The following is a 12,895-nucleotide window of genomic DNA, read 5'->3' as shown; positions in this document are numbered from 1 at the left end:
AAAAAAAAAAAAAAATCAGGAACAGGGGAAAGACTGGGTTGGGGATGGTAAGAAACATGAAGATCTTCCAGTATGGAAGTAGGAGATGATCGCATACCCCAGAATTGGAGAAAGCCTTAGGTGTTTTGGTCAACCTAAGTGAATAACTATAATGAACAGTCTGACTTAACCTGTGTGGGAATTTTTTTAAATGCTTAAAAGGAAGACTGCTTAAAATGTAGTTTGGCATGATGAACCTGAGGCTTGAAAACATTCAAACATGCAAACCCTATTTTCTTTTTTTTTTCCTTGGGATAGAGTTTCGCTCTTGTCGCCCAGGCTGGAGTGCAGTGGCGCAATCTCGGCTCACCGCAACCTCAGCCTCCCGGGTTCAAGCAATTCTCCTGCCTCAGCCTCCTGAGTAGCTGGGATTACAGGCACTCACTGCCACGCCCGGCTAATTTCGTATTTTTAGTAGAGACGAGGTTTCTCCATGTTGGTCAGGCTGGTCTCGAACCCCTGACCTCAGGTGACCCACCTGCCCCGGCCTCCCAAAGTGCTGGGATTACAGGCGTGAGCTGCCACACCCGGCAAACCCTATTTTCTAAAATAAAAGATCTTAAACAAAAATCTTGGTTTTTCTTCCCCCCTTAAAAGAAAAAATGCTGTAGGAATCCACACTTGTTGAGAACTTACAAGGCAGACATATAGCAGACACTGCTTGTCAACAAGAAGAAAGCTTGGATTGTTTTATCTACTTCCCGGCAGGTTTGACTAATTGAGGATTCTGCACAGTACAAGCCATTTTCTCTGCAGCGGCAGAGCTCTTCAGTGGCATGCAGGCATTCTGCTTCCATCACAGTTACGCTGATGTCCTTACCGCCCCCTGCCCATGTCACAGGTGTTCACCCTACCCAGAGGGGGCCTCTTGTCTCCTTCATCTGGAAGCTGTTTCTTTTCATTTCATCATGCATATGTGGGTTTCTGTTTCAGGGTTTGGTGACATTCGCCGATGTAGCCATAGACTTTTCTCAGGAGGAGTGGGCCTGCCTGAACTCTGCTCAGAGGGACCTGTACTGGGATGTGATGCTGGAGAACTACAGTAACTTGGTCTCACTGGGTGAGTTGCACACGTCAGATAACTTAGACTGCCTCTTGGAATATCCGCTCTCCACTGTGAATTTCAGGACCATCTTTCAAGAAACTAGTTGAATTTCTTCTTCCTGTTCCCAAGGAATGTATTGAGCCTTGCTGGTGTGGCCATGAGCATCAGACACCTTCCCCTCCCATCCGTTGGTTACCTTCCCACCTTCATCGACTCCCCCTGTAATCATCTCTCTTCCTTAATGTCCGTGGAATGTGTTGGAGTTCTGGGATGTTTATTTCATGACCATCTTCAGAGGAACCAGTTTGTCCTATGAGGTTACGTTTATACCCAAATTGCTATTGGTGGTCTGTGGTACTCTAGGGACCCACATCTAGGGAAAACACGTGGACACAGTGCCCTGAATTGTTCTAGTAAAGCAGCCTATATGTTTGAAGTAGAGTAGATTAGACAAACAGAATTTGTATAAAACCAAAGTGGGCGTATTTCATGTCTTACGTATCATACCCGAAGTGAGGTTGGAAGTTACAATCCCTGAACTTTGAGTTAAACATTGAATGACAATATCTTGTATACATCTCTGGAAACTTATTTTTCTTCTAGCAAAATAACAACAATGATATTGATAGCTAAGCCGTCTATGGTGACACTGCCTGTAATCCCAGCTACTCAGAAGACTGAGGCAGGAGGATCACTTGAGCCCAGGAGTCAAAGGCTATAGTTATACCACTGTACTCCAGGCTGGGTAACAGATCAAGACCCCATCGCTAAAACAATAAATAAACAAATAGGAATTTATATATGTTTTATATATATACAGACACACACATATATACACGTATTTTATATATATATATATGCTTACTCTGTACCATGTACTGTTCTAAGCACTGTGTGTGTAAGTACATTTCATTTCATTCTCACAAGCAGATGAGATAGGCACAATCATTGTCTATTTTGGAGATGAGGATACTGAGGCACAAAGTGGTGTGGTCAGACAGAGGGAGCAGGAGCTAGAATCAAATCTAACAATTTTGGTCCCCAGGTTCCATCCTGCCAGCTGCCATGTCCCGCTTGGCGCCAGGCATAATGCCTACAGAAACTTAAAATAGGACCTTTTCTCGGCCAGGCGCGGTGGCTCATGCCTGTAATCCCCAGCACTTTGGGAGGCTGAGGTGGGTGGATCACTTGAGGTCAGGAGTTAGAGACCAGCCTGGCCAACGTGGTAAAACCCTGTCTCTACTAAAAATATAAAAATTAGCCAGGCATGGTGGCACATGTCTGTAATCTCAGCTACTCCAGAGCCTGGTGCAGAAGAATCATTTGGACCTGGGAAGCAAAGGTTGCAGGGAGCCAAGATCGCGCTACTGTGCTGCGACCTGGGCAACAGAACGAGACTCTGTCTCAAAAATAGTGAAAAATAAGGCCGGGTGCAGTGACTCACTCCTGTAATCACAACACTTTGGGAGGCCAAGGCGGACAGATCACAAGGATAGGAGTTCAAGACCAGCCTGGCCAACATGGTGAAACCCCACCTCTACTGAAAATACAAAAATTTGCCAGGTGTGGTGGCACATGCCTGTATTTCCAGCTACTTGGGAGGCTGAGGCAGGAGAATCACTTGAACCCGGGAGGTAGAAATTGCAGTGAGCTGAGATCACGCCACTGCACTCCATCCTGGGCGACAGAGCAAGAATCTGTCTCAGAAAAATACATAACTAACTAACTAAATAAAATATGACCTTTTCCCTACCTATCTAGTTTCCTGTTTGTTCTTTATTCCTTTCTCTTTATAAAGTCTTTATTAATAGCGTTTCCTTTCCTTTTTTTTTTTTTTTTAAGATGAGATTTTTTTTTTCACTCTGTCACTCAGGCTGGAGTGCAGTGGCGCCATCATGGCTAACTGCAGCCTCAACCTCCTGGGCTCAAGCGATCCTCCCGCCTCATCTCCCTGAGTAGCAGGGACCACAGGTGCACACCACGACACCCGGCTAATTATTGTGTTTTTTTGTAGAGATGGGATTTCGCCATGTTGCCCAAGCCGATCTTGAACTCCTAGGCTAAAGCAACTCACCCACCTCAGCCTCCCAAAGAGGGTGGATTACAGGCATGAGCCACTGCACCCGGCTCAATAGCATTTTGACTTCTGGTTGTTATAAATTTGATTAATAATCAAAAAATTTTTAAGGCCAGGCATGGTGGCTCACGCCTGTAATCCCAACACTTTGGGAGTCCGAGGTGGGCGGATCACCTGAAGTCAGGACTTCAAGACCATGGCCAACATGGTGAAAACCCGTCTCTACTAAAAATACAAAAATTAGCCGGTGTGGTGCTGTGTGCCTGTAATCCCAGCTACCCAGGAGGCTGAGGCAGGAGAATCACTGGGACCTGGGAGGCAGAGGCTGCAGTGAGCCAAGATCATGCCACTGCAGTCCAGCCTGGGCAACAGAGCAAGTTTCAAAAAGCTGGGCATGGTGGCCGTGCCTGTAATCCCAGCTGCTTGGGAGGCTGAGGCAGGAGAACTGCTTGAACCCTGGAGGTGGAGGTTGCAATGAACCGAGATCACACCACTGCACTCCAGCCTGGGTAACAGAGCAAGACTCCCTCTCAAAAAATAAAAATAAAAATAATTTTTAAAGAATTTTTAAAGTTTTGAGCTTGAAATTTTTCCTCAAGTTCTATGTCCTCTAGCATTTTGTTTTTTTAAAGGAGGGCATATCATTTCTAAGCCAGATGTACTGTCTTACAGAATTAAGGGAAAGAGCCTTGATGGTTGTGAGGGAAAAGACAAGACAACAATACCGAGGAAAGTGAGAGCCAGTTAGCCACCCGTACAAAGGGCATCCCCGCTGGGCAGGGAACGGGCACACCCTGAGGTGTTGGAGAAGCCTTCTCCAAAGGTTCAGGCCTAAAGCCTCTAGGAAAGAAAGATCTTAGCCGGGCGTGGTGGCTCATGTCTGTAATCCCAGCACTTTGGGAGGCCGAGGTGGGCAGATCAGGAGGTCAGGAGATCGAGACCATCCTGGCTAACACAGTGAAACCCCGTCTCTACTAAAAATACAAAAAGTTAGCCGGGCATGGTGGTGGGCGCCTGTGGTCCCAGCTACTCGGGAGGCTGAGGCAGGAGAATGGCGAGAACCCGGGAGGCGGAGCTTGCATTGAGCCGAGATCGCACCACTGCACTCCAGCCTGGGTGACAGAGCGAGACTCCGTCTCAAAAAAAAAAAAAAAACTTACCACGAACTTGATCTTCACCCCATTTCCCTGTCACCTTGTTTTTCCTTTCATATTTAACCCCATTTGATGTGCTGCTGGTGCTGTGGGTCTGTGGGCCACGCCTTTAGTAGCAGGGGTAGAGGTGACGTGATCCTCTGCCCTTCATCATTCCTGAAAGTGGGTTAGCCCCACTTTAAGCGCCCGTTTTCTTTTTCTTTTATCTAGGTGTTGGCAATACCGCTTCCTGGGTGCTGGTCATGTACCTCCACCATGAGGCACCTAGTATCTGGTTGTAGCTCTTTGCCGTTGGCGGTCATTGGCAGTGCTCACATTCGTTACACTGGGGCTCAAATGCTGCGTGCCTATCACTGCCCCTTGATTTATTAGCCTATAATTTAAAGAGAAGCTTTGTTTCATCTGCTAATTGCTCATGCAGTGGCACTGTTCATATTGGATAACGAGGATAAAAACTTTGCTCTTTTCCTTTGTTGGTTTTTACGTTGTTTTTGTTTTTTGTTTTTTTGAGACAGGGTCTTACTCTGTCACCCAGGCTGGAGTGCAGTAGTGCAGTCTGGGCTCACTGCAGCCTTGACTTCCCAGGCTCAAGCCATCCTCCCACCTCAGCCTCCTGAAGAGCTGGGACTGTAGGTGCACACCACCACGCCTGGCTAATTTTTATATTTTTTTTTTGTAGAGCCAGGGTTTTGCTGCTTCCCAGGGTTTTGCTGTTTCCCAGACTGGTTTTGAACTCCTGAGCTCAAGTAATCCACCTGCCTCAGTCTCCCAAAGTGCTGGAATTACAGGCATGAGCCACCGCACCTAGCCAATTGTCAGTTTTTATAATAGAGGATTGGTTTCCTAGCATGCTCCAAAGCTGGCCATTTAACATTTTGTAGTATCATTATGAACTCATAGATTTAAACGTTTGCTGTTTCTCAGTCCTTTGCAGTTAGCCTCCTTCTTGATGCTCAAGTTCTAAACTTTTTCTTATTATTGTTCTAAACTTTTTCACATTTTTAATTAAATGTAGTCTTGTAGATTATCTTTTTTGTTGCTTTTGAATGTTGTATTCTTTTACCCAGTTGCTTTTTTTTTTTTTTTTTTTTGAGACGGAGTCTCGCTCTGTCGCCCGGGCTGGACTGCAGTGGCCGGATCTCAGCTCACTGCAAGCTCCGCCTCCCGGGTTCACGCCATTCTCCGGCCTCAGCCTCCCGAGTAGCTGGGACTACAGGCGCCCGCCACCTCACCCGGCTAGTTTTTTTTTTTTTTTTTTTTTTTTTAGTAGAGACGGGGTTTCACCGTGTTAGCCAGGATGGTCTCGATCTGCTGACCTCGTGATCCGCCCGTCTCGGCCTCCCAAAGTGCTGGGATTACAGGCTTGAGCCACCGTGCCCTGCCGACAGTCTCTCTCTGTCGCTCACTGCAACCTCCACCTCCCGGGTTCAAGCAATTCTCCTGCCTCAGCCTCCCAAGTAGCTGGGATTATAGGCACATGCCACCATGCCTGGCTGATTTTTGTATTTTTAGTAGAGATGGGGTTTGTTTCTTTGTTGTTTTTTCTTTTGAGATGGAGTCTAGCTCTGTCACCCAGGCTGGAGTGCAGTGGCACAATCTCGGCTCACTACAACCTCCACCTCCCGGGTTCAAGCGACTCTCCTGCCTTACCCTTCTGAGTAGCTGGGATTACAGTCTCCCACCACCACGCCCAGCTAATTTTTGTATTTTTAGTAGAGACAAGGTTTCACCATGTTGGCCAGGCTGGTCTCGAACTCCTGACTTCATGATACGCCCACCTCGGCCTCCCAAAGTGCTGGGATTACAAACGTGAGCCACCGCGCCCAGCCTGTTTTTTGTTTTTTTGGTTTTTTTTGAGACAGAGTTTCATGCTTGTTGCCCAGGCTAGAGTGCAATAGCATGATCTCAGCTCACCGCAACCTCTGCTTCCCAGGTTCAAGCAATTTTCCTGCCTCAGCCTCCCAGGTAGCTGGGAATGCAGTCATGTGCCACCACACCTGGCTAATTTTGTATTTTTAGTAGAGACAAGGTTTCTGCATGTTGGTCAGGCTGGTCTCGGACTCCCAACCTCAGGCGATCCGCCTGCCTTGGCCTCCCAAAGTGCTGGGATTACAGGCGTGAGCCACCACTCCCAGCCCTTTACCCAGTTACTTTTAGTAATACTGCTGACATATATGTGTATCAGTTTCAGAATGCTTTACACACAGCTATCCAACTGCATATTGTTTTGTTACAGTACTTCTATATTTGATTTTCTTTGATTTTCCAAGTATATCATCACATCATCTACAAATACTTGTTTTCATCTTCAAAATAGGAAATAATAGGACTAATTGTGGGGACCTTTTTCATGTTTGACTTTAAAACAGATGTCTCCAAGGAATTCTCATTAAGTATTGTGCCAGAAATAGAATCTACATTTTAACAAGAGCCCTGGGTGATTCACATTTATTCTACTGGCTAATTTTTATTACTATTAGACAAGTTTTTGGTTTGTGGTTAGGTTTGTTTGTACTTGTGTCCCTCTAAAGGAAACAAACTATGTTCTTTTTTCCCAGATTTGGAGTCAGCATATGAGAATAAGAGTTTACCTACAGAAAAAAACATTCATGAAATAAGGGCTTCCAAAAGGAATTCAGATAGAAGAAGTAAATCCCTTGGCCGTAACTGGATATGTGAAGGTACGCTTGAAAGACCACAGCGCTCGAGAGGGAGGTATGTCAATCAAATGATCATCAATTATGTAAAAAGGCCTGCTACTAGAGAAGGTACCCCTCCTAGACCACATCAGAGACATCATAAGGAGAATTCCTTTGAATGTAAGGAGTGTGGGAAGGCCTTTAGTCGTGGCTATCAACTTAGTCAACATCAGAAAATCCATACTGGCGAGAAGCCTTATGAATGTAAAGAATGTAAGAAGGCCTTCCGTTGGGGCAATCAGCTTACTCAACATCAAAAAATTCATACTGGGGAGAAGCCGTACGAGTGTAAAGACTGTGGGAAGGCTTTTCGATGGGGCTCAAGCCTCGTTATTCATAAGAGAATTCATACTGGTGAAAAACCCTATGAATGTAAAGACTGTGGAAAGGCCTTTCGGCGTGGTGATGAGCTCACTCAGCACCAGAGATTCCACACTGGGGAGAAAGACTACGAATGCAAAGACTGTGGGAAGACCTTCAGCCGTGTGTATAAACTTATTCAGCACAAGAGAATTCATAGTGGGGAGAAGCCTTACGAGTGTAAAGACTGTGGGAAGGCCTTTATTTGTGGTTCAAGCCTCATTCAGCATAAAAGAATTCACACAGGTGAGAAACCCTATGAATGTCAAGAGTGCGGGAAGGCCTTCACTCGAGTCAATTACCTCACTCAGCATCAGAAGATCCACACCGGTGAGAAGCCTCACGAATGTAAGGAGTGTGGGAAGGCCTTTCGCTGGGGTTCGAGCCTCGTGAAGCACGAGAGGATACACACGGGCGAGAAGCCGTACAAATGCACAGAGTGTGGGAAGGCCTTCAACTGCGGCTACCACCTCACTCAGCACGAGAGAATCCACACGGGCGAGACCCCGTACAAATGTAAGGAGTGTGGGAAGGCTTTCATTTATGGGTCCAGCCTCGTGAAACACGAGAGAATTCATACCGGGGTGAAACCCTACGGGTGTACAGAATGTGGAAAGAGCTTTAGTCACGGCCATCAGCTTACACAACATCAGAAAACGCACAGTGGGCCGAAATCCTACGAATGTAAGGAATGCGGGAAGGCATGTACCCACCCGAACCATCTCCGAGAACATCAGAGGATCCACAACAGTTGAAGAGCCTCTTGAACACCGTAGCCCGCTCGTATCTGTGGTTTCGCGTTCCACAGTTGGTTATCTGCAGTCCACTGCAGTTCAAAAATATTACATGGAAAATTCCAGAAATAACGAATGCGTAAGTCTCAAATGGTGTGCCCTTCCGAGTAGCGTGATGAAATCTCTCTGTCCAGCTCCACCCGGCCAGGGCTGTGAATCGTCCCTCGGTCCAGCACAATCACGCTGTCTGCGCTACCCACCCTGCTCGTCACTTAGTAGCCGTCTTGGTGATCAGACTGACTGTCATAGCATCACAGTGCCTGTGCTCAAGCAGTCCCTGCTTTGCTTAACAGCGGCCCCAGAGCAAGAGCAGTGATGCCAGTGATTCGGATATGCCAAAGAGAAGCCACAAAGTGCTTCCTTTTAAGTGAAACGGTGAAAGTTCTCAATAAGGAAAAAGAAAAAAAATCATATACTGAGGTTGCTAAGATCTACATGACAATAAGATATTTTGGGAGAGAGAGATACCTACGTTCATGTAATTTTATGACAATATATTGTTACAATTGTTCTATTTTGTTAGTTACTGTTGGTAATCTCTTACTGTGCCTAATTTATAAATCAAACTTTAGATACCGTATGTACAGGAAAAAATGTAGTATATAGTATCGTCTATATGTACAAGAAAAAAACAGAGTACTATCTGTGGTTTCAGGTATCCACTGGGGGTCTTGGAACGTATTCCCCTCAGGTGAGAGGGGACTGCTGTACAAAGAATGCAGGAAGGCCTCTAGACTACATCCATTCCTTCCTCAACACGAGGAAAAATCATGGTACAGTTTAACATAAGAAAGCCTTCACTGATCACTGTTTTGTTTTGTTTTTTTTTTTTTTGGAGACAGAGTCTCACTCTTGCCCAGGCTGGAGTGCACCACCACGCCTGGCTAATTTTTGTATTTTCAGTAGAGACAGGTTTCACCATGTTGTCCAGGCTGGTCTTGAACTCCTGACCTCAGGTGATCCACCTGCCTTGCCCTCCCAAAGTGCTAGGATTACAGGCATGAGCCACTGCGTCCAGCCCACTGATCACTCTTCTGCTTACAGAATATCAGAAGTCATTCTAGAGGCAAATTTGAATTGTGGAAAAATCACTTTTTCTTAATGATTGTGTTTTTGGTGTAGACGTTTTTATTGAGTAGGTTAGTTTAATGAATACATAAAGACTACCGATACCATTCTGTCTTTATTCCATGGCATCTGTGGAATAACCCTGCTAATGTAACATGTGAAAAAGCCTTTAGTCATGGCACCCACTCTCTCAGTGGTCCCCACCATCCCTCGCCCTCCTCCCTGTGAGACACTGGGCCAAAGGCTCACTACCCCTGTGCGTTGTCCGGCACACAGACACTTGTGCATTATTTGTACATAAGGATAGTCACATCTACCTGAGACTGCTATTGTGGAAATTAAATGTTTGGTACATGTAAAGTCTTTGAAAGTGTAACTGGAATATTGTATAAGTTCAATAAATATTAACTGTTGTTTTTATGATCATTACTACCATTTGTGTTGCCATTCGTGAATTTTTACAAGAAAACCCCCTGTGGGTGCAATGAGTCTGGAAAAGACCATTGAGCCTTCTAGAAGAAAACATTAAGAGATTATTGTCACAACCGTGGGTTATGCAATGATTTCTTAGTACACAAAACACAGCAAACATAAAAAGTTGTTACACTTCATCGAAAGTACAAAGTTCTGTTCATCAAATGATGCTGTTAAGATACGGGAAAGACAAGAAACGGGACTGGAAGAAGATATTTGCTCTACAGTACACCCGACAAAGGAACTCTCATAGAAAATATAAAGAATCCCTCAAGTTGAAAAAAAAAAAAATCAATTTAAAGGGGAGAAAACTTAAGCACGTCTCAACAGAAAATCACCAAATGGCCAATAAGTAAGTGAAAGTGTATTCAATGTCATTGCTCCTCAAGGAACTGTAGAGTAAAACTACAATGTGCCGTCACTGTAGACAGTCACCAGGATGATTAGATTAAAATCACAGTAACAAGGTCGGTTTCTGATGTCTCACCACAAAGAAGGAGGATAAGGGAGTGAGGTGATGGATGTTAATTAGCTTGATTTAATCATTCCACATTGTATACATGTATCGGAACGTCACCTTGTACTCCATCAATATAATGCAATTATTATTTGTCAAATATTAATAAAATAAAAAATGAGCAGGTCTCTTGGTTGGATATTGAAACATGACCTATTCAAGAAGGAACCCCGCCAGCAGACTGCACCTCTGCCAAATCCTGGCGGTGCCCCACAGCAGGGACAGGGCGGGAGGGAGGTGAGCGGACTGGTCCTGGGGAAGGGGTAAGGGCCCGGAGTAGAGTTGTTACAGGAAAGGGGTGCCAGTCCAGGCCCCAGGAGAGAGTTCTTGGATCTCACACAAGAAAGAATTCAGCGGCCGGGCGCGGTGGCTCACCCCTGTAATCTCAGCACTTTGGGAGGCCGAGGCAGGCAGATCACAAGGTCAGGAGATCGAGACCATCCTGGCTAACACGGTGAAACCCCCGTCTCTACAAAAAAATTAGCCGGGCGTGGTGGCAGGTGCCTGTAATCCCAGCTACTCCAGAGGCTGAGGCAGGAGAATGGTGTGAACCCGGGAAGCGGAGCTTGCAGCGAGCCGAGATCGCGCCACTGCACTCCAGCCTGTGGGATAGAGCCAGACTCCGTCTCAAAAAAAAAAAAAGAATTCAGGACAAGTCCTCAGTGTAAGGCAAAAGCAAGTTTATTAAGAAAGTAAAGTGGTAGGGCCAGGTGCGGTGGCTCACGCCTGTAATCCCAGCACTTTGGGAGGCCGAGGCAGGTGGATCACCTGAAGTCACCAGCCTGGCCAACATGGCAAAACCCCATCTTTACTATAAATACAAAATTAGCCAGGTGTGTTGGCTCGCACCTGTAGTCCCAGCTACTCGGGAGGCTGAGGCAGGAGAATCACTTGAACCCGGAAGGCAGAGGTTGCAGTGAGCTGAGATCACGCCACTGCACTCCAGCCTGGGTGACAGAGGGAGACTCCATCTCAAAAACAGAAAAGAAAAAGTGGTGAAAGAACAGCTGCTCCACAGACAGCGTCGGACACTCCTGAAATTGGGAGGAAGGCATCCACCCTAGGTCCAATGCGCACATGTATGGGGAGATGTGCTCTGCTACGAGGGTTTGTGATAAAGGATTCCTTTTTTTTTTTCATTATTTTGCAAGAATTGATATTATCTTTAAAGCAAAACTAGGAATGCCTTTGTTCTCCAGAGATCAGGATATCTGAACACGCCCACGTCTGGGTCTGTTCAGTAACCATTATTAATTTGTCCCTTAACCGTAAACATCCAGAGGCTCAGAATGCAGCCCAGCAAGTCTCAGCCTCATTTTCCTAACCCACACTCAAAATGGAGTCACTCTGGTTCAAACACCTCTGACAGAGTCCTGGGGGAGGTGAGGACACAGACTCAGGGGAGAGACCTGAACTATCTTAAGATGGTCCTAGGCTGAGGGTAGGATTATCTTAGGGAAAGGACCAGAGCCCATAGTAGGAATCGGAGAATATAGATTGGGGAGGACTCGAGACACCATGGGAGTGAGTTCGAGGGGGCAGAGGAGTGGCTAATGGGCATGGGAGGGCCTGGCGCGTGGGAAGGGGCGGTTAGAGCTCGGGGATGAATTCTGGGAGAGAAGGGATAGAGTCCTGGAGAGAGGCCTTAGGACTGAGAGAGGACTGGAGTGCTCCTGAGAGCAGCTGCGGAGATGGAGGGCAGACGCTACCTCCTGCAGGAGGACCTTAGGCACGGGGGATGGCGGTGTGGTTAGAGCTCAGGGGTGTCCTATAAAGGTTGGCAAAGGATGCAGAATATAGGGTTAAAGTCCTGCTTGTTTGGTTTACCTCAGGGGTAGGGTTACATTTCAATCAAAGCTGCTTAGTTCTCAGATTCCAAATACCTCAGCATTAGGTTAAGGATTCAGATGCTCCAGGGGTGGTGGGGAAGTGAGGGAGCATGTTCATGGGAAGGGGTTCCAGACCCAGGTTTCAGAGCTGAGTATCTTTCTGGTCTAGGCTTCAGTACCCTTAGGAATCAACCTCATACGCGGCATCATCCTGCTTAGTGCCCCTTTCCCCTGTGGACCCTACGCCAACATCAGCAGAAGGGGCCCAGGGTCCCCTCCTCGCCACCAAGAGCAACACGCATGGTGGGGTCACTGCCCTTCCCGGCATTCCCGTGTAAACAGAGGAGGAGCTGGGTGGGGTAGGAAGAGAAGAGCAAGGGATGGAGTATGAAGAGGAGAAGCAGGTGGAAGATAGTGACAGGAAGCTGGAGGGATGTGGGGGTGGGGATGGGGGTGGGGAGAATACTGAGAAACAAGGAGACTGTGCAGAAAGGCAGCACTGGCCTGGCCTTAGGGGACGCAGCCAAGGCACAGGAAGACAGCCTGGGAGGACAGGGTTAGTTCACAGAAGGAAACATGGGAAGAATGTGTGTCAGGCAGGACTCTTGGTTCAAGGAGCAAAATCCAAAGTCTACATAAAAAGCCCAGAGGTGGGCCGACGCGGTGCCTCACGCCTGTAATCCCAGCACTTTGGGAGGCCGAGGGGAGTGGATCACTTGAGGTCCGGAGTTTGAAACCAGCCTGACCAACATAGTGAAAATCTGTCTGTACTAAAAATGCAAAAATCAGCCTGGCACGATGGTGCACACCTGCAACCTCAGCTACTCAGGAAGCTGAGG

The 12,895-nt window shown here is 46.7% G+C and overlaps 1 protein-coding gene across 6 annotated transcripts in view; it reads left to right on the top strand.

Annotated features, from left to right (window-relative positions):
* The window catches only part of ZNF331 (zinc finger protein 331), a 42,375-nt gene extending 32,309 nt beyond the window's left edge, over positions 1 to 10,066 (top strand). For all 6 annotated transcript variants that reach the window (XM_007997953.3, XM_037991455.2, XM_037991454.2 and 3 more), the window contains 2 exons: positions 973 to 1,099; positions 6,874 to 10,066. In XM_007997953.3, the coding sequence (XP_007996144.1) occupies positions 973 to 1,099; positions 6,874 to 8,129 (1,383 nt within the window). In that variant the 3' untranslated portion in view covers positions 8,130 to 10,066. The remainder of the gene's footprint in view (positions 1 to 972; positions 1,100 to 6,873) is intronic.
* The last annotated feature ends 2,829 nt before the right edge of the window (positions 10,067 to 12,895 follow it).

Source organism: Chlorocebus sabaeus, chromosome 6, assembly GCF_047675955.1.
Source record: "Chlorocebus sabaeus isolate Y175 chromosome 6, mChlSab1.0.hap1, whole genome shotgun sequence".
Classification (NCBI taxonomy): Eukaryota; Metazoa; Chordata; class Mammalia; order Primates; family Cercopithecidae; genus Chlorocebus; species Chlorocebus sabaeus.
Note: the sequence above shows the minus strand (reverse complement) of the source record. Positions and strands in the feature narration are given on the sequence as shown.